Raw genomic sequence first — 22,849 nt, 5'->3', positions numbered from 1 at the left:
CATGTCTTTTGCATTAATTCTGCATTTTAATTGCTTTCTATTTTGCATTTCAGCTATGATTTCTTTTTGCTTTTCAGCCTCAGAGATGCATTCTGATTGTACATTATTATTTGTAGTGCATTTACCAAAGATGGTATTTCCCATCTGTGATAGTATTAATGGAGGGAACTATTGCTTTCATATCTTGTTGAATTAAAAGTATTATTTAGAGAAACAGAAAATATCTAAAATTCAAACAGCATTTTTACTTACAATAAATAAATAATACTAAGGCTCTTCAATTGATAACCCAACAAGTTGTTGTTGTTGTTATGGGGCTCAATGCCCTTTTTCAACACAGGATAGGCTATACATGGCGGCCAGTATCAATGGTGGAGGAAGAACCTGGGAAAACCCCGGAAAGAACCACCAACCCACGAGAAGCTACTGGCAAGCTTTCTCACATACCCACATTGGCTGAATCTGAGACTCGAACCGGCGCAGACAGAGGTGAGATGGCAGCGATCCGTAACGGAAAGCACTTTAGACCACTCTGCCACTTGGGGCCCCACCCAACAAGTTTTTTGTTGGTCATGTGCCAGACATTCCCTTGGCAAGTGCAATTTTTCAGCAGTAAGATTTTCACATTTTTGTCACTATTTCCCTCTTCCAGGTAATTTCTCCTTCAGATACGTTCCCCGATCACATTAACGTTAGGGATATAAGCCTGCTACCTCTTGAATCCAGCCCTACTAAAAGACGAAAATTCGTCTTTTCTGTCTATCTCATATAGACCAAAGGGCAATAACTCTTGCCCCTTACCTCCCCTTGCCACCGTCAGGTGTCACTAGTTTATAAGCTTCGCTTGTACTGATAACGCGTACATTATACCTCCAAACAATCCAAGCCATCTTAGCGTTAAATTGGACCATCCGAAGTTAAATTTGGATTTATTGTGTCGGACAATCATTCTTCTACAGGTTGTATACATTATTTTAACAATTTTTTCAAAATTGAGTGACTTTGTCACCCTACGGATTTCGTCTACTGAAGACCATGTTACACACGCTGTCGCTGAACTCGTGTTGTCAGTTAAGAGTTAACGCGACACTGACTAATTTCGCTTACTCCGTTAGTAATGGTTGTGGTATTAGCAAATTAATAACAAGCTGAATTGCTAATTTGTGCTTTGTTTTCTTTTCTTATGTCGTTTCAGTAGAAATGTCAACCAAATGCATGAAATGCAAAAAGTTCAAAGCAAAAGAAGACAAAAGAAGACAACCATGACTCTTGTATTGTATGTACCAAGTGTACATCATCTGTGCCATGCAGCGTGTGTAATACTTGGACAGAGCAAATGTGGGCTGATGTAGTCCAGAAGGCAGCAAAAGGGAGGGATAGATGGAATAAGTCGAAGAAAGATAGTATTGATGTCCTCAGTATACATCTGAAGACAGCCTCCATTGCGAGTCTTGTGGGGGATGTTGGGGTCCCCCCTCCACCTAAAGTTCGTCGTTTGCAACCGTCAGCCACAGTAACATCAGTGGCAATGGAGGAAAATAATGTTGACAGGGTACAACAGTCCACCTTTGAACAGATGCGTCATTTGGTCCAGGAAACGACGATGCAGCTATTGACATCAGGCCAGATATTACCCTTATTTTCCTCGCTCGCTTTCACAGCTTTTTCTGACTCTTTGGGGGAATGTTTCCCCAATTTTAGGCTGCCCAGTGGGCGTAAGTCCCCCCGCATATCCGAGCATGGCCTTCGGGCCTGTAAGTCAGGACGCATGGGGTTTTTACCGGATCCGTTGGATCCATTTCATTGTACAACCTTTGTCACCGGCCGTCCAGCTGTCCCAGCACGGGGACCCTATTGCTAAAACGGTCCGACCAAATATGATTTGCAGGGATCTTAGTGATAAATCCGTCTGTCAAGCTGTACCGCTGGCAAAATACCAATACTATGGCGGAGATTTTAATGAGAAATCTGTCTGTCCAGCCAGGCCATTGGAGCAGCCGGTACCGGTGATAGCAGGACCGTCGCCAACATTCAGGCTGACCACAAGCCAGACAAACCAGCTGGCAGGGCCGGCTGTCCATATGTTCACGGCTTATCCACAAGGGAGAGTTAGAGACAGTGTCAAGGATGACGGAATCGCGTCATCTATGCAACCTGGTATGCTCTATCTAGAAATGCAAGCTATTCCAGAACACGAATCGGCACACAGTGATGGTGACGAAACTCCTGCAAATCAGCCGTACACAGATCCAACCATGGAACGGACTGAGTTTGGCTTAAAGGCGGCAGTGGAGGAAATTTATAGGGTGTTGGCAACTTCAGAATGCCCTTCACCTCCTACCGCCACTCAAGACTACAAAGTTAAGGCATCTGTAGATCTTGACGGGAAGGAAGAGACACCATCCTTCCAGCTCCTTCCCCAGTCGGCAAAAATTAAGGAGATCAATGATCGTCTATCAGGACGAATAGGTGATCCGGGGAATGCTAAGGCGTTCTTTTCAGAAAGCCAAGTATCAGCGACGTTCTCGTGTCGCTGGTACAAAACTCATTCAGACGCCTTCAGTACGGATCTTCCAGCCCTGGACAAAAATATGGCAGCAGTTCACATGTCCGCTTCACTGTTTTACAAAGTGGACTAAAAATGTGTTCCATGCCACGTCAAAGCTAGTCCAAAACATAGTTGCTACATCTTCAATGTTAGACTTGGCTTCATTAGCCATTTTCCGACTCGCAGAAAAATCCGACAATGACCATGCTTGGGAAGCGACAGCCCGGATTGCTAGAGTTATTAACAGGGCAGCTCACCATTCCATGGCTAATGCATTGACTGCTTCTGCCAACTTAGACCTGATACGACATGACGCATGTCTGCGGTCCACGTCGCTCAAGCCCCATCATACTCTGGCTTTACGGAAGACTCCGTTTGGGTTGCCTTTACTCTTTGGAGGAAAAATTGAAGAAGTTCGGAAGCAGGCGGATCAGGAACTGCCCCTCCAACTCTCGCAGGTGTTTGGAAAAAATCCCCTGCCACAGTGGAGGGATGATTGGCAGACCAGGGACAAGGGATCCTTACAATCAAATGTGCATTATAGATCCCAACCCAGTGCCAGGAGACAACAGTCTTATCAAACTAGGAGGCAACCATACAGAGGCAGTAAGAAACAAAGTTTCTTCATCTTCAAAGCCTCCTAACTCTAAAAGTTGACATACCCTCCCCACCACCCGCGGACAGCCTACCTGTGGGCGGCCGCCTCCTGCAATTTCAGGACCACTGGACCACCTTTTTTCCTCGGAACGATCCAGGTCATTTCGGAGGGGCTTTTTTAGTAATTTTTAGTAAATTATGTTTCTCCGAGAATACTTACACGATCACATTACTTAAAATCCCTCCCAACCACCCCGCTATGCGAGCATCCTCGTATAATATATATCGCTCAGCTTAAAAAACTAGTGACACCTGACGGTGGCAAGGGGAGGTAAGGGGCAAGAGTTATTGCCCTTTGGTCTATATGAGATAGACAGAAAAGACGAATTTTCGTCTTTTAGTAGGGCTGGATTCGAGAGGTAGCAGGCTTATATCCCTAACGTTAATGTGATCGGGTAAGTATTCTCGGAGAAACATAATTTAATAAAAATTTGCTTTTTTCTGTGTTAAATATGTTATTATTAGTGGAGAGCCTGCAATTGGTATGTGACAATATGGCATGCCAAAATGTAACTGTGCAGTCCTTGGTAAATTTCAGCACATTTGCACACAAAGTATTGGTCCAGGGTCGGGGATCTGCATGATCTTCCAGCAGATGTATCCTAGAAAATCATAGCATTCCCCATGCTGCTCAAGCTCCTGAGGTTGTTGGTATTCCATTCATGTCCAGGGTCACTTGTTCTTCATGCCTGAATTTTGGCAGGGATGCCTTGCATGAAAAGGAGTTCTGTGCTGCAAGCATGGAGAATTGCTCAATGTGTGAAGACCCTCCTCTCAGAAGGCATATAATGGGAAGTGTGTTTTTCACAGACTGTTGTTGCATTAATGACATGTCACCACTCTTAGTCTCCACCCACCCTTTGGGTAACTTCTTTCATTCTATGTTTGAGGACAGAAAGTTAGCCCATATCACAGTCAGTCGATATCATTCCATGATTTCAGACCTGTTTAGACATAATAAAACGACCGCTTCGGTGTCCTAATGGTTAAAGCATCTGCCTCGGATGTGGGAGGTTGTGGGTTCGATCCCTGGCCAAGTCATACTAAAGACTTACAAAAATGGTACTAACAGCTGCCTCACTTGGTGCTCAGCATTAAGACGTTAGTGTTAGGACTGGTCAGCCTGGTGTCAGCATATGGTGACTGGGTGGGACATAATGCTACATGTCTGTCACATCATGCCCCAGTGATAGGCATCACTATAAACTGCCACAATGCAGACATCATGGCAATATGACTGAAAAATTGTTAAAACTACGTTAAAAGAATGAAAAACATAATAGAATGGATGATATTGGCAGCAATAAGGATCTTTGCAAAATGTTGACCAGTATCCATGACCTGCAAATCCCCTTGTTCCCTAAATAGAACTTTTTGGGTCTTGACATGTCTTAACTCACCCACATTTGAGTCCCTCTCTGTTCTCCCTTTTGGTAGTTATCATACAAATTTGCTTCCTGATAGCACTAGCTTCTTTGTACAGTGGGAGTGAGCTGCATGTACTGTATCTGAGCTACATGCAGTTTCATTCCAGCAGCTTAGTTATACTAGTATGTAACCTGACTTTGTCTCAAAGAATAGTGTGATCTGTTGAGAATCGAGGTGCTGGACCCAGGTGGCATTCTCAGATGCCATCTAAGGTGCATGTAGAATGTCATTGGTGTCCATCAGATGATCTTCCTACCGATTAAGAAAGCATAGCAAGACAGAATGACTAGCCTCATGGCTAAAATGGGTCAATAAATCAGCAAACTCAGAACTCCTGTCAGATAAGGTATGACTCAAGATCTCAGCTGATGAAATATGAGTGATTTCCAGGAGCCTGACTTACGAATGTAAGGTCTCACTTCAAGTCAGAGTGGAGTCACTTGGTTGTCACGTCCAGTCTACATTTTGAAGCTTCTATTTATGTGACATGTCTGTGTGAAGGAGAGAGCTGAATTTCAGTTGATCACTGGTAACTGCTTTAACAGTTACTTTGTCTAATTCATGCAAACACAACCTCAGTCTTGAGCATGGCATGTCCAGTCTACTTTCTCCAGCTTCTATTTGTATGACATGTATGTGTGAAGGAGAGAACTGAATCTCAATGGATCATTGATAGCTGCCTAGGCAATTACCATGCCTGATTCATGCAAGCACAGCCTTAATCCTGAGCATGACATTGGTAGAGTATGACACTGAGTATTATCTTGAGCATGACATTGGTAGAATATGACACTGAGTATTATCTTGAGCATGACATTGGTAGAGGTTGGATGCATTTTATCCTCCTTTTACCTATTCTCTTAAAATTATGAACTAAAAAAATGCAAGTTTAAAAGATTGGTCCAAGCAAGTCCTTTTTCCCCCAATTTTTTTTTACACTCCTGATAACCACATTTGCAATAAATGTAAAAAATATAGTTGTAAAATAATTATCAGCAAATTTTATTTCTATTTAATTTCATTCAGATAAAAATTGTACAGACACAGCTGCTGGTGGTAATGTCAAAATATCACTGGCATCATTAAACCAATATCATAACTTATAAGTAGTGAACAATTGTCAGTGTAAAGAATCAGATCCTGGGTTATCGTGCAGAAGGGCTTTCAACCTTGCATATTTAGTGTCAGCTAAAACACAGGTAAATAGATCTTCAAAAGGATTCATGAAATGCATTTGTTTTTTATGTATGTTCTATTGTATTTGTCATTTCTTTTGCATTCAATATGCATTTTATTTGTGTCCATTTTTTCATTTCATCTGCATTCAATATGCATTTCATTTGACTTCATTTCATCTGCATTCAATATGCATTTCATTTGTGTCCATTTCTTCATTTCATTTGCATTCAATATGCATTCCATGTTTGTCCATTTCTTCATTTCATCTGCATTCAATATGCATTTCATGTGTCTATTTCTTCATTTCATTTGCATTCAGTATGCTTTTCATTTGTGTCCATTTCTTCATTTCATCTGCATTCAATATGCATTTCATTTGTCTTCATTTCATCTGCATTTAATATGCATTTATTTGTGTCCATTTCTTCATTTCATTTGCATTCAATATGCATTTCATTTGTGTCCATTTCTTCATTTCATCTGCATTCAATATGCATTCCATCTGTGTCCATTTCTTCATTTCATTTGCATTCAATATGCATTTATTTGTGTCCATTTCTTCATTTCATTTGCATTCAATATGCATTTCATTTTTGTCCATTTCTTCATTTCATCTGCATTCATTCAGCATATCATTTGGAGTTCTTCTTTTCACTGGTAAAATTGTCAGTTTCATGGTCCATATCTATTTCTTGATCTATATCGATTTATTATTCTACTCAGTTGGCAACATTTGAGCTCAATTACTTTGAAGCAGTAACAATTCTTTGTCAACATTGCTTCTATGTAGATATTAACCTAGTATAATCATCATCTCAAGATACTCAGAGAATAAAAGAATTAGATATAATTGGTAGTTATTTTCTTTTCATTCTTGTACAGCTGGCATTATGAGTGTTTCAACATGTATACCTGGCTGAAGAACAAACATGGAGACTTCACTTTTGTTCTAAAAACAGTGTCGCTGGAAAGAGACTCAGATAAAATGGACATTTTCATTGACATGTTGGCCATCAGCCTTCAGGAAACCACTACAGACTATGGTAGGTTTACTACTTGAAGATCAGTAAAGAGTCATTGTTTTGAATTTATGATTTAGATTGTGTGCCTTTTCGCCAACATTTCAGTACTGATGATATATAAAATAAAAAATTTGTGATCTTTTCAAGCTGAAATCAACCTTCAGAGGCTTGAGGCTGCTAAACCAAATGGGGCCATTATTGATACAGTAACAGTGACAAGTACCACAGTTGGGGTTTATTCCATTTATCTGAAACCCTTTGACTGTGGCAATGGTTTTGAACTCTTCACGCTCACCAACAGTCAGGTATGTTAAAGTACTTGATAATGTATTCTTATCCCCTGAATCACTACAAATGTTAAAAAAGGAGTATAGTAAAAATCCATTTATCTGAACTGTTAGAAGGACATCTGTTTAGTTTGAATGTGCAGATTTTTGTATATATCAATAATACCAATTGCGATGTGATAAAGCTGAGGATCATGGGTTCAGTTCAGAGCAGATGCCATTTCAAATTAATTGATTTGAATAGTCAGGCATATTCTTTATATTTTGGTTTATTATCTTGCCTACAAAGCATGCTTGACACATTGATATCACTTTTCAATGCAGAGCATGCTTGAAACATTGATATCACTTTTCAATACAAAGCATGCTTGAGACATTGATGTCACTTATCAGTGCAAAGCATGCTTGAAACACTGATATCACTTTTCAATGCAAAGCATGCTTGAGACATTGATATCACTTTTCAATTCAAAGCATGCTTGAGGCATTGATATCACTTTTCAATGCAAAGCATGCTTGAAACATTGATATCACTTTTCAATGCAAAGCATGCTTGAGACATTGATATCACTTTTCAATGCAAAGCATGCTTGAGACATTGATATCACTTTTCAAGCAGCATTACCTTAATTGTCGGTGTAAGCATCACTGTTAAGTTCTTGTATTGAACTCATTTTCTCTGACACTGTTGCATATACAGTAATGGGATTTGATGGGTTTATTTATCTTGGAGGTTGCTGCTTGTCATAGGTTATGGTGACATACCTTTCAGGCTTCAGTGACTTTGCTGGATGTTTGGAATATGCCATGGCAGTGACTTTGCTGGATGTTGGGAATATGCCATGGTAGAGCAGGCAGAATTCTTGTGTTTCATGAAATTTGAAGTAAGATTCCTACTTTTACTACCACTAAGAAAATCAGGGAAAATTGTGCATAATCATGTAATGTGGATCGTTTTGCATAATTTTTTAAGGTGATTTTATATACATTATATATTTTTGACATGTCATGATGTCAATCTTGGTTTATTTCTCATTGCTTCTAGGCAAATGTGGTTTCAAGGATAGCAGCAGCATCACCACCTGTCACTGGAACAATCAGTGTAACCTTCAATGGGAAAACAAAGTCAGGTACACCATGTCCTGTTGTAAATGTTGGCCATAAATACATCTAAGTGGAATTTATTATCAATTAACAAATAAATTCAATTAATTAATTCGCCAGTTTTTATCTTGCATCTGTGAAGTAGAGGAGCATTATTGTGCTATCCCTGGTGTAATTGTTGGTACATGTAAAAGCATACACATATGTACAGCCTAAATACAGCTCAATGTTTCTGTTTCCTAGCTCATCAGCAACAATTTGGAGTGGGTTTTATGGCATTTCCCCCTTGGGAAAGGGGCTAGGGGAATAACTATACATATACATGCATTATTTGTTCATTCTCATTAAAGTTAATATTGCATTAATTCATGACTACTGGTTTCTTTGTGCCCAGTATATATAATTTTGTACCTAGGATCATGAATCTTGCTGAGCAGATTTATCTTGATAAGTACTTTACAATTATCACAAATACAGGTCACTGTGACCCTTATTTTACACTTCACTTTAATTAAATTTATGCCATAAGTTTATTTCTCAGGCACTGTTAATGAAAGAATCATTAAACTAGATGATTGTATGCAATGAAAGAAGGTCATTTTGACATATATTTTACATTTCATTAGCTTTGGTTAACTTTTTGTGTTTAGCTTATGACTACATAGGTGTTTTGTTTATTATGTACATGGTGTGATTCCTAGGATCCTGAAATATTGTGAGGAGATGCATCATGACAAGTACTAAACCCTTCTTACAACGTTACATCACTATGACCCATAGTTATTGCTTCATTGAGTGGTTAAAGTTTGTTTCTAGAGTTCATTTATTAGTTGCTTTTCATGCTAGAGTTAAGAAACTTTATTATAGGATGCATGTATGTTGATACCACACCTTTACAACAAAGGAAGGTCACTGTGACCTATATTTCACCTTTTGCTGGCTTTTGTTAAGTATTTGTGTTTAGTTCATGGCCACATGGAATTTTGCATGTTGGTGTATATATATATATATATATATATATATATATATATATATATATATATATATATATGTATCCTACCAATAATAATGAAACATGGAAAGGAAATACATCTTTAAGTACTACATCCTTACTGCAAAAATAGGCCTTTGTGACTTATATTTTTTGCTCTGGTGACAATTCTACAGAAAGAAGCAAAACCAACATGTTCTGTAAATGTTTAATTTTTTTAAGTTTTAAAAGGAAATTTGAATAGGAACTTTCAATATTATGAAATAAAGCCAAAATAATTAATCCTTAAAGTTACATCACAAATCCAAAAGAAAATAGTATTCCAAATGAACCCATGTTCTGAATAAGCTGATGTGCCAGTATCCTTGAATATGTTGAAGTGCCAACTAGCCTGATCACAATGACTTTGTCTAGAATGTCTTTGAATGAAGTCACATTAATCTTAAAATATTTACTTTAGTCCGGACCTTCACATTTTTTTGTAATTCCAATAAATAATTTAAATAAATGATTCCTCTTAAAAAGATCTAAACACAACATTAAATACATCTGCAGATTGATATTAAGACAAGAACAGTACTAGGAAATAGGAATTAGGAATGAATAAATTCTGACTTTATATATATCTCCACAACTCTATTACGACTTTGTTGCAATACCTCTCTAGTGACACTTTCACAATTCATGACATACGTCAAAATACAGTCCACCTGACCTGTGTTGCAGTACTCAACTATTGAATAAAAAAATAATCCAAACTTGGAAACAGGTTCATTATGAAGGCTTAGTTTAAAACTAGTAAACACCTATTTATAGTTCTATCAAAAATATAATCTAGTCATGGACTAACATTCAAGCATATAAATATATAACACTTAAAAATTGTGTTTAAAGTTCATTGTGTACTTTTCATGTTAATGTCATCCCCTCCAGCCAAAGGTCACTGTGACCTACATTTTATTCTTTACTGGCTAAGTTAAATGATTATATTTAGCTCATGACAACATTGATTTTTGCATGCTATACACATAAAGGCCTACATACAAGATCCAATCTGACAAGTGCAGTTGAAAGTAGGAATAAATACTTTGTTGTACAAGTATACTTTCCATAGTAATGACTTTGCATTGTATATTTTGATAGGATAATCTCAAAAGGTACCATGTGAATGAGTCAGAATTAGAACACTGAATGACATGCATTTCATGTGTGAGTAGTGACTAATTAAGGCGATCACTCCTGTGGAAACTGTGCTCGTAAATTGAGCTATTTATTGTTACTCAAATATACTCCAAGCATACAATTTCCATGTATTGAAATTGGGTTTCTGTGGGTGGACAGTGGTAATAGCAACTGATTTGGATTTTATGAATGTTGATTTGAAGGAAACAAGTATTCTCTGATTTTTTTAAAACTTGTTATCTCAAATAAACTTGGATATGATATAAAATAGTTGTTGCTGTTGTTTTGTCTCTTGTGTCTGTCAGAGAACCAATGTTGTTTTATGTCTCTTGTGTCTGTCACAGAACCAATGTTTTATGTCTCTTGTGTCTGTCACAGAACCAATGTTGTTTTATGTCTCTTGTGTCTGTCACAGAATCGATTTTGTTTTATGCCTTTTGTGTCTGTCACAGAACCAATGTTGCCAAAAACAAGATTAGTCAGATTTTATTTTTTTACGTTATTTTTGCAATGACAACTGGAGACTTCTAAAAGGATAGTTATGTAATGGTTGATAACATTCTGTTGTTTTTTCTCATCTACCCAAAGGAAATCTATCAGTCACCTTTTTGCTATCAGTGTTGGTGAGAGTATTGTTGTCAACAGTTATGTCAGGTTTTGGTTCAAGTTTTTCATTTGAGAGTAGGGCTTGACATGCCTTCTTTTCTCAAGGTTTATTTTTTGTTGTCTGGTTAGGTGTTGTGATCATACTTGTGTTGTACATTTTTGAGAGGATATAAAATTATCTAATTTTAAACTAAGTTATCTGGAATCAATTTCCAGGGCTGACTGTATTTGCAATTCATTCACACCCATTAATCTTTTGTGTTCACAGATTGTTGTCTATTGGATTACCATCTGGAGGGAGGCAAAGCGCAGGCTGGTTATGACTTTATTGTTATCTGATCTGTTTTTCTTTGTATTCACAGTTTGTTGTATGTTTCCAGGTATAAATATCACCCTGGAGGTGGAGGAGATGAAAAAGGAGCTTGAGTCCATACCCAACATTGGCTCCTTGCTTGTACGGAAGGAAGGAGACTGTTCCAACTTTGATCTCATCATAACACTCAACTCTTTGCCTGGAAACCAAGAACAGCTACAGGTAAAACTATTTCACTTGAATTGGTTGAAATGATTGTGTTCCTCTTGCTTTTAAATTTTGAATATTGTACTCTTTATTATGTGGAAATTTCTCAAACATCTCTTGTTGCTAGTTATATCCATACATTTTAAATTATTTTTTGAAAAAGTGAGAAGTTCATTCTGTAGAAGCATCTATTTTGATTGGATCATGATATTCATTAAAGCCTAGTTTCTTGGCCAGGATGGTGTTAACCCATTTTATCCTGAATATGACTATGGTCGTAATACCTCATTCTATCCAGAATACACCTATGGTCATAGTATCCCATTTTATCCTGAATACGATTACGATCATACTCTACTACATATGTGTGTAGTGTCTCTAGAAACATGTGTTATACATCAGAGATATTTGTGTGCTTCTTCACCAACACAGGAAATGGTTAAAGCATGCACATGCAATGAAATTTTTAAAAAACGTGGTCAGAAAAAAATTTGATGGCTTGAAAATCGCTTGATAAAACGATGGATGCCAATCAGATATAAACATGGATGTTGATAGCAAGAATAGCTACATTGAAGTTGATGATATGGATGATTCTGATGATAGTATTGACTTAAATGATTGCTTAGAATTGAATCAAGTTGATGAAAGAGATGATGCATGGCTTCATGCACTTTTCAACAGTGATTCAGAGAATGAAGCTGACTTTGAAGGCTTTCATGAGGAATGGGTCCAGGATGATTTTCCACCGTGGTTGCAGCCATGATTTAAATTGATAGAAGAGGTAACTGTTCAATACCCTGAAAAAGCTGATGCACAACATTACTTTGAGTTACTTTGGGATGATTTAATCTGGAAAAAACTTGTTGATGAAACAGACTATTATGCTTAACAGGAGCTTAGAAAAAATCCCTCCACCACCAAAGTCACCAAGATTTACGCCAGTCGATATTCCCACAATGAAGGCATTTTTAGGCTTATGTTTGCCCATGAGAATGATTCGTCTTCCATCAAGACATAATTATTGACAACAAAATAAGTATATTTTTGAACCATCCATCAATAAAATCATGTCTCATGACAGATTTGATCTGATTTGGAAATACTTGCATCTCCATGACAACGAAGAACAAGCTGCAGAGTCTCAGAGGGAACACTAGAGAAATTAATGAAAATTAGATGGTACCTGGATTATTTAGACAGAGATTTTCATCAAATTTCATACCCAAAACAATTGCAACACTTGATGAAAGCAAGATAAAATTCCAAGGAAGACTTTCTTTTAGACAGTATCTCCCAGCAAAGCCAACAAAATATTGGGGTTGAATCTATGGAATATGGCCGATATGTCCAACTGGATACATGCACAGATTCCAGGTATACACACTGGCAAAGAAGATGGGCAATAAAAGGGGCTGGCTTACAGAGTGGTAATAGATCTCTGATCACACATGTTTGGACAAAATCTGAGTCTATTTTGAAAACTTGTACACAAACACAGATTTATTGAGAGACTTGCAGACCTTTAGTATTGTTTATTATAAAACATTGTATTCTGAATTAGTTTTTTGAGGACACATTTGCTGTGTGGTATGTATTTTTATTCCTTCTTTTAATATAACGATGGTAATTAACATTAGTATATACCGTATAAAAATGCCAGGTGTTCACTCGTGTAAGTTTCTTTTGTGGGAATGGTGTTATAGCATATGGAGTTACAGCATTCATAGTGATCATTCTTGGGATTTAAATTAATTGTGGACTCATTTTATTTTTGTGATTTACTTTTTTGTCCTGGTTTATTTTTTTAATTTTTCTTATTGTAGAGGTTCAAAAAAATCATTAATTTACATGAATAATGTTTAAACTTAACATTATGTTTAGTGAAGAAACTAATTTTTTCTAGTAAAGGAATTATTTCATCACAACAGTAATTCACAGGTGATACAACAGAACATGTAGGTCTTTTCTTGTTTAGAAGAAATGAAAATTGCAGACATAATGTAATAATTGGGAGTTCTCTGCAAAAATTGGAAGATGATAATGAAATCAGGAGGTAGGTTTGGAGCAACCCCAAAAATATGGAGTTTTTTTTCCTCCTGGTGTGAAAGTTGACAGGTATGGTGTAAGGTCACTTACATCAAAGCAAACTACAGGTCAGCTTTTGCAGTATTAGCATCGAAACGTATTGTTTATTTGTTGTGTTGTCATAGTAGGATTACATTTTAATTAGTTAGGTATTTACAATTTCAAAGCAGAGTAAAAACGTAATTACAGGTGCACTGAAATAAAATGTCCAATGCAATAATGCATAAACAAACAGTAATCAAGTCAAAAGGGAGAGGTAGTGTTATAGCAACTCACGATTGCTAAATTCTTGTCATCGTTTGATCAAATTATACACAAATCTAAATTAGGCAGAAGCAATAATAAAACAGAAAATTGAATAAATTACTTTTAAAACAAGTTTATACCATTTCTTTTTAATAATCATGCATGCCAACCATAAGATGAGTATACATGCAATTTTTTAAAATATAACTTTGCCTAAGTAAATGCACTTAGAACTTACCTCGTGCATCTTGAGATGTCTCAGAGTTGTAGGTCGGCTAATACATGGGTCATGCACTTTTTAGTGTTTATACCTGTTCAGTTTGGAGGTCGGTTTATGTGCGAATGGTTTTATACGTGAGTATATATGGTAATGGAAACTTTGGCATACAATGCGTATGTGATTGCACGGGACTCAAATCCAGAGAAAGTAAAAAGTATGTGGCCAACATTTCAGAGCTATCTGGATGACTTAGTTGCATCTCTGGTTGGTGACACTAGATCTGGAAAGGCTGCAGCACTTGTTCCAGAGCCTACCAGAGGAACAGTGCAACATACCATTGAAAAAATGTTTGACAGACAAAAAACCTGTCATGAATGTTCACTGGCTGCTCAACCTGGAGAGAGAAGAGGGGTGACAAAATTTGGTTGCGGCTAATGCAGTGTCCCTGTTCATACCAAATGCCAGGGAAAACACATTACTAGGTGTATAAATGCTTAAAAGCTGATGTTCAGACACCAACTGATGTAGTATTGACACTTTTAAAAATGAACTACGTTTTTGCAATGTGAAGTGGACATTTTTATTCACCATTAAAGTAATATTGTTATTACTGACATAGTGATGATGTTGACTTCAAAATTTGGACAAAAATTGTACTGATTAATTTCCTTTATCTTACTGAAAGATTTATAGGACTAATTTGTGACAAGTTTTCATGAGAAACTGCACGCTGAAGTACAAGTTCTAGAATGTGAAGTAAACAAATTGTTTCAGGTGTTTTGTTGTTCAATTTTGGTAAAATTATTATAACTTTTGAACTAACAGTGCTAGAAACTTCAAATTTGGACCAAAATACTAGAAATAGAATTAATCTTTATTTTGTTCTCATAATATTAGGAGCATTTCATTCATGTTCATGCACAAAAGATTTACTGAACATCATGGGTAAGTTTTTTAATTTGTTTTTTTCTTCTTCTTCTTTCAAGTCAATTTTCAAAATACATTTCTGAGCATGTGCATTGGTAAATGATAACAAAACATATATCACTGTGTTGCAAATTTTATTACCTTTTCAGAGATACTTAGTTTTAAATGATATAAGAAAGAAATAACAATGTTACAACATTTTTAGTAAACATGGTGAAGGTCATCACTATTTCTGCTGCTGCTGTATGATGCTCTGTTTTACCACAATGCAGTGTATCCCCCAGTGGTCTAAAATTGAGGGTTAAAAAAAACCCATGGTCTCAGAACTGGGGAACAAATAAAATATGTAGGGGTCAAAAATGTACTGACAAATTTTCATATGACTCATACTTTTTCAGCTTGAAATAGGATATTGCAACTTGCACAACATACTCTTTCTCTCTAAACATACAAATAAACCAACATCCACAATTAACAAACAAAAGCATTGTCCATTCGAATAATAATTTTATTAATTCATATTTTATTTAAAGTCGTGTTTTTAACAGTCTCCTTATAATCAATATGAAGCAATATTATAGCCCAACACATTACATACAAGCCAATACAAAAAGCCAAATAAATCTTTTTAACCAAATGGCAGTTAATTTACTGCTTTTCATAAAATGTTTACTACCATCGCTTTCATTGTACTTCATCCCAGACCACATTTATCCAAATATCAAGGAGGATAATGATTCATCTTCTTTCTAATAAGTTACAGTTGAATTTTAAGATCTTTCTTTTATTGCAGCAAAGTTAAAAACCAACAAAATCTGCAATGACCTGCTGACTTTGTAATCCAAATAACGCATTTGTCTCTTCAAGTTTGCTAATTTCTTTGTTGTGAAAGAATGTCTTGGGTTATAATGTGTTATCCAGATGTCTTGTGGTGAACGAGGGCAGATTTTTAAAAACCCTGTCACGAAAGGGTTATTTACTTTTGCAGTCTTTGCAATCACGTGATCAGAAGTCACACCGGTAGTCCTAATGGATGTGCCATATTCCAGTCAAGGGAATTATTTTCTCCATTTTTCATTGAAGTTCGATCCACAGTTGCTCTTTTGTGTTCTGGAATTTACCCAAAAGCATTATTTTATTTCATTCTGTTGTTTTTAAATTTGATTAATTGATACCAAACCGATTTATTAGCAAAAGTTATGTAACACCTAATTGACAGGTATTTTCAGCAAAGTTTAGTAATGAAGGTTTGCTTTATCAGGTCCAAAATAAATTTTTGAGAATGGTAATAAATGTTAATTGTTGTTACTAGTCTCTTCTTCTCTTAAATTGGTCTTAGGCATCACATATTTTGTTCCAATGGTATGGTGGGTACTGACACATCAAAAACAACATAGCTAAGAGACCTGGTGTGAGCAAATGATGTTCAGCACAGACCTTGTGGCAATTGTTCAATTATAGTTTAGTTTTTTTAAAATGAGTTTAGGAGTTAAGCTTTCACAACTCTTTGTCTTATGCTTGGTGTCTATAGTGTTCATACAATTGGAGAAAGATAATGAAAAAACAAACTTTGTTGCTGACACGCATCTATTAATTGTCAGCATAGAAGCAACATGCAAACTAGATCTAATCACCTTTGAATTAAGTTTACTTGGCGATACCTTTATTGATAGTCCAACAAAGAAACAATCTGTCAGCAAGACCCAGTGACCTTTGAATGTTACTTTGTTAAGGTGTTTATTTGATAGCTCAATGGACAAACAAATCAAGGTAATATAATGATATCTGAAATAACCTTTGACTGCTGTCTGATTGGTCAGATTATGTGTTAGTCAAAGTGCTGGGTATGTTGGGCAGATAGACTGATTTCAGGATTCATAACCATCATATATTTATGACTAGACTCCAGCAGATTCGATTGAGCAGACAAGAAAAATTGAAGTGTAGACTATCAATTAATGTTATTTAATATTACACATATTGACTAAAAATAATTGAACAACTTTTGCAAAAATATTAATTGTTGATATTGTAATTTTATATGCAGGTTGATACATCTCAGCTGCAAGGACTGAATCAGTCCCTGGTGGTATTAACAGACTGGGATGGAGGGGCATGGTACAATCCCATCCCAGGGGACATGCTACGTACACCCCACACATGTCCACAGGTAAGTCATTGTCTATGCAATTTCAAATATCAATTAAAGGTTTTAAATGTCATGCCTGTGGGTCACAAACAGAATTCATTGTTCTCATTAGCAGCCAGGTTACAAAGCTTCTACTATTGCAAATTACAGCATTGTTGTTATCTACTTTTTTAATAGTGTAGCATTTGTTTTACTTTGTTGCATTGACTTATCTTTGTACTATTTAGATTGAGCCAGCTGCTTAAAATGATAATTGGAAAGCTGAGGATTGGGCTCTAATAATGATGAGCTGTGCTTGTATTCCGATGTTCTCATAGAAAGATTCATGCCCTTTTTCGAAGGCAGCATATTTGTTGTTTAACCTCTGTTTTGCAGTGTTAGATACTAGCTTAAAAAAAGATATATTCATGAAACAAAAGTAATATGTTTGCCTTTAATAGAGGATAGTTAGATTTTAACCTTTCTTGAGAAAATTTTGCTTGACAAGTGACCATTTTTCTATTTCAGATGTACATATTTAACACATTCATTAAAGAGCTCTGTAATGACTGTAAATGACAGTAGAAGATTGCAGCATTTTCATACATATGCATACATGCCAACCATTATGCTTTTGGCATGATCATTACACTTTTATTCACCAAATTAAGTTTTCCACTAAACTGTTTATGCATTATGCTTTTCAGCTACATTACAACTAAAATAAAAATAAAGCAATTAAAAGTTGTTTTTGTCGTTTTTATTATCATCTCTTTAATTTCACTCATATAAATTTGAAAATATGTTTAAAAAAAGGAAATGCTGCATGAGAATAGCATAAGATCACTTTCCTTATTTGCTATTTATAGCAACTGTATGTGACCCCTTTCCAAGGAAATGGCTGAGTTTCTTCAAAAGTGAACTTTGCCTGATAGATTATTTTATTGATATGCATGTTAGCTAGTGAACCAGTCTGTATATTTAGAGAAAATGGCACCAGTGGTTAAGTGTAACTCTTTTCTGTGTGAGTTGTGGATGATGGAAAATATTAGAGCAGATGGATCTTTTCAAACTTCAAATCATGTCAGATTGGAAAAATTGACAAATCAACACAGCTTTATAAGCTGTAGAAGAAGAATATGAGAATAATTTAAATCAGTACTTTAAACAGCTTACCATAATCATTGCAGGATACCAGTTCACAATCATTCAGCGAAAGTTACGCATGTAGACTAGTTGGAGTGAGTGTGGAAGATAAATAATTTTTCAGTATATTTTGTGTTTGTATTCTGGTTCTAATATATTTGGATTTTGTCCTTTGTAACAAGAATTTTTACCAAATACAGAACCAGGTTAGTAGTAAAAATGTATCTTTTTTATATATGCTGTAATTATGGCTTGTAATATATAAAGATCACACTTTTTTCCCCAAATTACACTTCTTTGCTACTTGTGGTGTGTGTGGCAAGTTTATGATATGATACGTATATGATATTTATCATCAAGAAAAGGTGCCCCGAGTGGTCTAAAGCGCTCACTGTTCCAGATCACTGCCATCTCACCTCTGTCTGTGTGGGTTTGAGTCCAAGGCTCGGCTAGCATGGGTACATGGGAAAGCCAGCCATTAGTTTCTCGTGGGTTGGTGTTTCTTCCCTGGGTTTTCCAGGGTTCTTCCTCCACCAGTTATACTGGCCGCCATGTATAGCCTATCTTGTGCTGAAAAATGTTGTTAAACCCTAGAACAACAACAACAAAAACAATCATCAAGAAAACTTATGCTGATTCAGACTCTAAATATGGCCAAATGAAATTGAGAAAAATCAGAAATATTTCAATAAGCTAATATAGAATTTCTGTATATAATCCATATACTTTGGAAAAAAATTCCAAGTTATATAGACATAATTTCCTTTAAAGCTTTTCTAAAAGAACTCATATATATGTATTTTTGGCTAATAATCATGGATTCCTCATGATGCCCAATATTAAATATAAATGTATGTTTGCAATTTGTGGAGCACAATTGTGCTTTGTACAATATTCTACTAGAAAGAATTATTATAAATTTAGGAAACATGGCTTTGTGGAGTTTTCTGTATCTTATTGTATATACAATCTGAAGTTGTTTAGCAATTTTCAGATTTGTGGATATGTTACAAACCTTTTATTGAATGATTTGTGTGGAACGTATTTTGATTAGTTACATAATTTTACTAAGAATAATAAGCTTTAAACCTAAGGTGACTAAAACTTTTTTGTTTATTTGTCCTAGGTGATTATTTGTATAATGTTTATATGTGTCATTAATGTATATTAAAAATGTTTTGAACGTTTGTGATTACATGTTGATGGTATTATGACCATTTGAAATCACCAGGGTAAAGGTCAAATATGGACAAAATCTTCAGCAAGTAAATTTGTTGTGTTGTATACATTTCCATATTATTTTATTGTAAGAAATTAACTTTGACTATCTCCCAATTCCAGGCCTCCTGGAAAAACATAAAAGGATGTTTTCTTTATCTGTATAACATGTAGGCTAAAGAATAATATTTATTGAAATAGACTCTTCCTTGGTACCATTATAATTATCTCCCTTTTCCACAAATAGGTGGATACCCATGTACTAATTATTTCTCATATCAAGTTTTTGTTCATTAAATAAAACATCATATTGAATCCTTCCAGAAATCAGCAGGATTTCTGTGTAAGCACATTTGACACTTTGGTGCAAGAAGGCACCCATGCAAAGGAAAGTGGCATGTCTTTATATGCTGGTGCAGTGATGACATCATTTCCTTGTGGGCCTCTATTCTGCATTTCACTGATTTATATCCCCAGCTCTTCAAGGGAGAGAAATTATCACTGATTACTAGTAAATGCTACTGTTGTATGATTTCCAACACCTTCAGACCACATGGGAGAGTGGATTTTGCCATAACAATGCTGTCTCTGATTTGTAGTCTAACTTTGATCTGAAACAGCCCTGGTTAATTACATTATTCCAGAAAGCTGTCACGGGTTCTTACATGACTTAATTTTTCTAAGTTCAAGCCAGGACGTTGCTAAAACTACTATAAGACAAGATATGCAACAAGATAGCCTTGCTTTCATTTTGCATGTTGAGTGAATTGCAGGCTCTTTCAGTTAAATGTCAGGGTTGGTAAAAACTTTCTTCATCGCTTAAAAGGAAAGCAGGACATTACTCTCAAAGTGTTGACCTTTTGGCTGAAATGGGTGATTAACTTAATATATTATGAAATTTCATAGAATCAGATACTTCTTACAGAATTCTGAGCAAATGAGATTCAAACTGCATATGAGCCATACTTTTGAATTACAAATGAAGACATGATTGAGTTTGTCAGGTGGCATTCACCATTGGCTTTTTAAGTTTTATAGTTCAATTCAAGCTCTGAGACAAAGAGAAATGAATCAGGTGGGTGATTTCCTTGATGTTCACTTGACCTTTGTGATGCCAGCACAACCTCATCATTGACACTGGTTGCTGGATTTGCATGGAATTTTCTTTAGTAATGGCACTGCATTTTCCTCGACATTTGACTAGGTCTTATTGGCAATTATTTGTTGCTAGCTGTTATTCCAATGTTTTGCTGCCTGTCATTTGGTTGAATGGTTCTTCTCTTCAAATGAGGACCAATATTACAACATCCTTTATTCACCAAAGAAAGAAAATTTTTCAAATAGAAAATTAAAGTTTATCTTTTTGAACATATACCAAGTCACATCAATGTTAATGATGCCTCCCACAAATGTGTGCATCATCTTTGATGTATCACTTAAATTTACTTTAACTGTACATGTTGTGACTTTTATTTTTTTTAAATTTTTTTTAAGTTTGGAAACTATATCCTGAAAAAGCCAACTTTGTACCATGTTCTTTTAATCCTTCTTACTATTTTCATTATTCAAGTTATTTTTGGTTTTTTAATTCATGAATGACTCATTTTGACTGCAGATGTGTTATTAGTCATTTGTACATTTCTGCAAGGTCACTTCATTTAATTATCTGTACCCCATCATGAATCTTTTCTTGCATGAACGTCTACTTTTGTGAGTTCTTTGTTTGCTTGATAACATCACTTCTTTCTACCTATCGTAGTGGTGGTGGGGAATGCCTGCTCCAATTTTGTGAGAGCAGGACTTTGAAAAGACATTTATACATAAACTAAGCAATACAACTTCATAGAAACAGTGAATATTTTTAATTTTCAAGAATGGAAGATTCATAATTAAGTTTAGATAGATAACCTTTAAGAAACGAATTTTTAAGACACAGAATGCTGATCTTGTGTCATGCAGTTTTAGACATTTTTAAATTTGTGTTCTAATTACATCATTATTTGTATTGATATTATATCTGTGCTTTAGCAGGGGATACTGTGATATTTCTTAACTGTCTCTTCATTACAAAATTTCCTCCTAAGCCTGGCCTGCCTTCTGATCTTTCACTTCTAAAGGTTGGTAGGTATGTATGGTGTGGTGATGGTAAAGATGGAAGGTTTTAATATTCATGTTTAAAAGCACAGGGATTTGTTATTAGTGTGCCAGTTTTGTTACTCTAGTTACAAGTATTAATTTTTTTAAGGCATTGGTTTACATCAATGACATCCCCAACAAATGCACAGGAGACTGCTGCTTTCATTGGAGTTCTGCTGTAACTCCTACTGTCACTGCTATCAACCCCAATAGTGGTATGTACTATATTACTGTCTTTTTAGTACATTTTAGTCTTTTATCAAAACTTATTTTGCAGTAGGTGATTTACAGTTAAACTCATTTAATCTTGCTGCTTTTGTTCACCCTGTTTTGTACAGTTTAATAAGGAAATGGGATTATTGATTTATTCAGGTTTAATAAGGAAATGGGATTATTGATTTATTCAGGTTTAATAAGGAAATGGGATTATTGATTTATTCAAGTTTAATAAGGAAATGGGATAATTGATTTATTCAAGGGCAAATAGAAGATATTTGTTCCAAGAAATTGTTACTGGATGCCAAAACATGGGACAAATCAAGTCTGAATTAATTTTGCATTTGTATTTAGATTTTCTAATTTTCTGTTAAACTTTGTTTGGGTTTTGAACTTAAATCTTTTCGCATGAATTTTTTTCTTCATCTTAAGTCATCCTAGGTAATAAAGCCAATAAAATAATAAATACAAAGAATGTAACATTATATTTTTTCAAATGCTTGAAATATTTGGACATATTGTATTTAATATTTGGATTTATTACACAGGTACTCTTGCACAAGGGACTGTAGTAACCATCACAGGGACAGGATTTGATGGCACCACAACCTCCAACAATCAGGTGGAGATTGGTGGCAAGGAGTGTACCATTACCATTGCTACAGACACATCTATCAGCTGCATTGTCGGTAATGGCCCTATTGGAAGCTACAAGGTGGATGTAATAGTGAGTGGTAAAGGCAGGGCCTCTCATCCCACAGGAAGTGCCATTATGTTTCAATACACAGCTGGAATCACTAGCATGAGTCCTACATCTGGAAGCTTAGGAGGTAAATTTGCTAACTTTGGAGGTCTCTATATACTTTTTAAAGGGAAAGTTGAAATTTATGATCCTGTTTGTCTAGACCTGCAAACATCTTTGTAACATTAATGTTTTGCAACTCCTTCAAGTTTGTAACTTCATACTTTAAGGTATGATTATAGATTGTCTCCAAGACAA

General features: G+C 35.6%; 1 protein-coding gene across 1 annotated transcript in view; it reads left to right on the top strand.

Annotated features, from left to right (window-relative positions):
• LOC149808315 (fibrocystin-L-like) overlaps positions 1-22,849 on the top strand; it is a 185,574-nt gene that overhangs the window by 47,863 nt on the left and 114,862 nt on the right. The window contains exons 21-27 of the mRNA XM_089966980.1: positions 6,695-6,855; positions 6,982-7,139; positions 8,167-8,251; positions 11,385-11,539; positions 17,053-17,175; positions 21,743-21,848; positions 22,398-22,679. Coding sequence (XP_089823106.1) covers positions 6,695-6,855; positions 6,982-7,139; positions 8,167-8,251; positions 11,385-11,539; positions 17,053-17,175; positions 21,743-21,848; positions 22,398-22,679 — 1,070 coding nt within the window. The remainder of the gene's footprint in view (positions 1-6,694; positions 6,856-6,981; positions 7,140-8,166; positions 8,252-11,384; positions 11,540-17,052; positions 17,176-21,742; positions 21,849-22,397; positions 22,680-22,849) is intronic.

Source organism: Sinohyriopsis cumingii, chromosome 1, assembly GCF_028554795.1.
Source record: "Sinohyriopsis cumingii isolate HCF-2022 chromosome 1, ASM2855479v2, whole genome shotgun sequence".
NCBI lineage: Eukaryota > Metazoa > Mollusca > Bivalvia > Unionida > Unionidae > Sinohyriopsis > Sinohyriopsis cumingii.
Note: the sequence above shows the minus strand (reverse complement) of the source record. Positions and strands in the feature narration are given on the sequence as shown.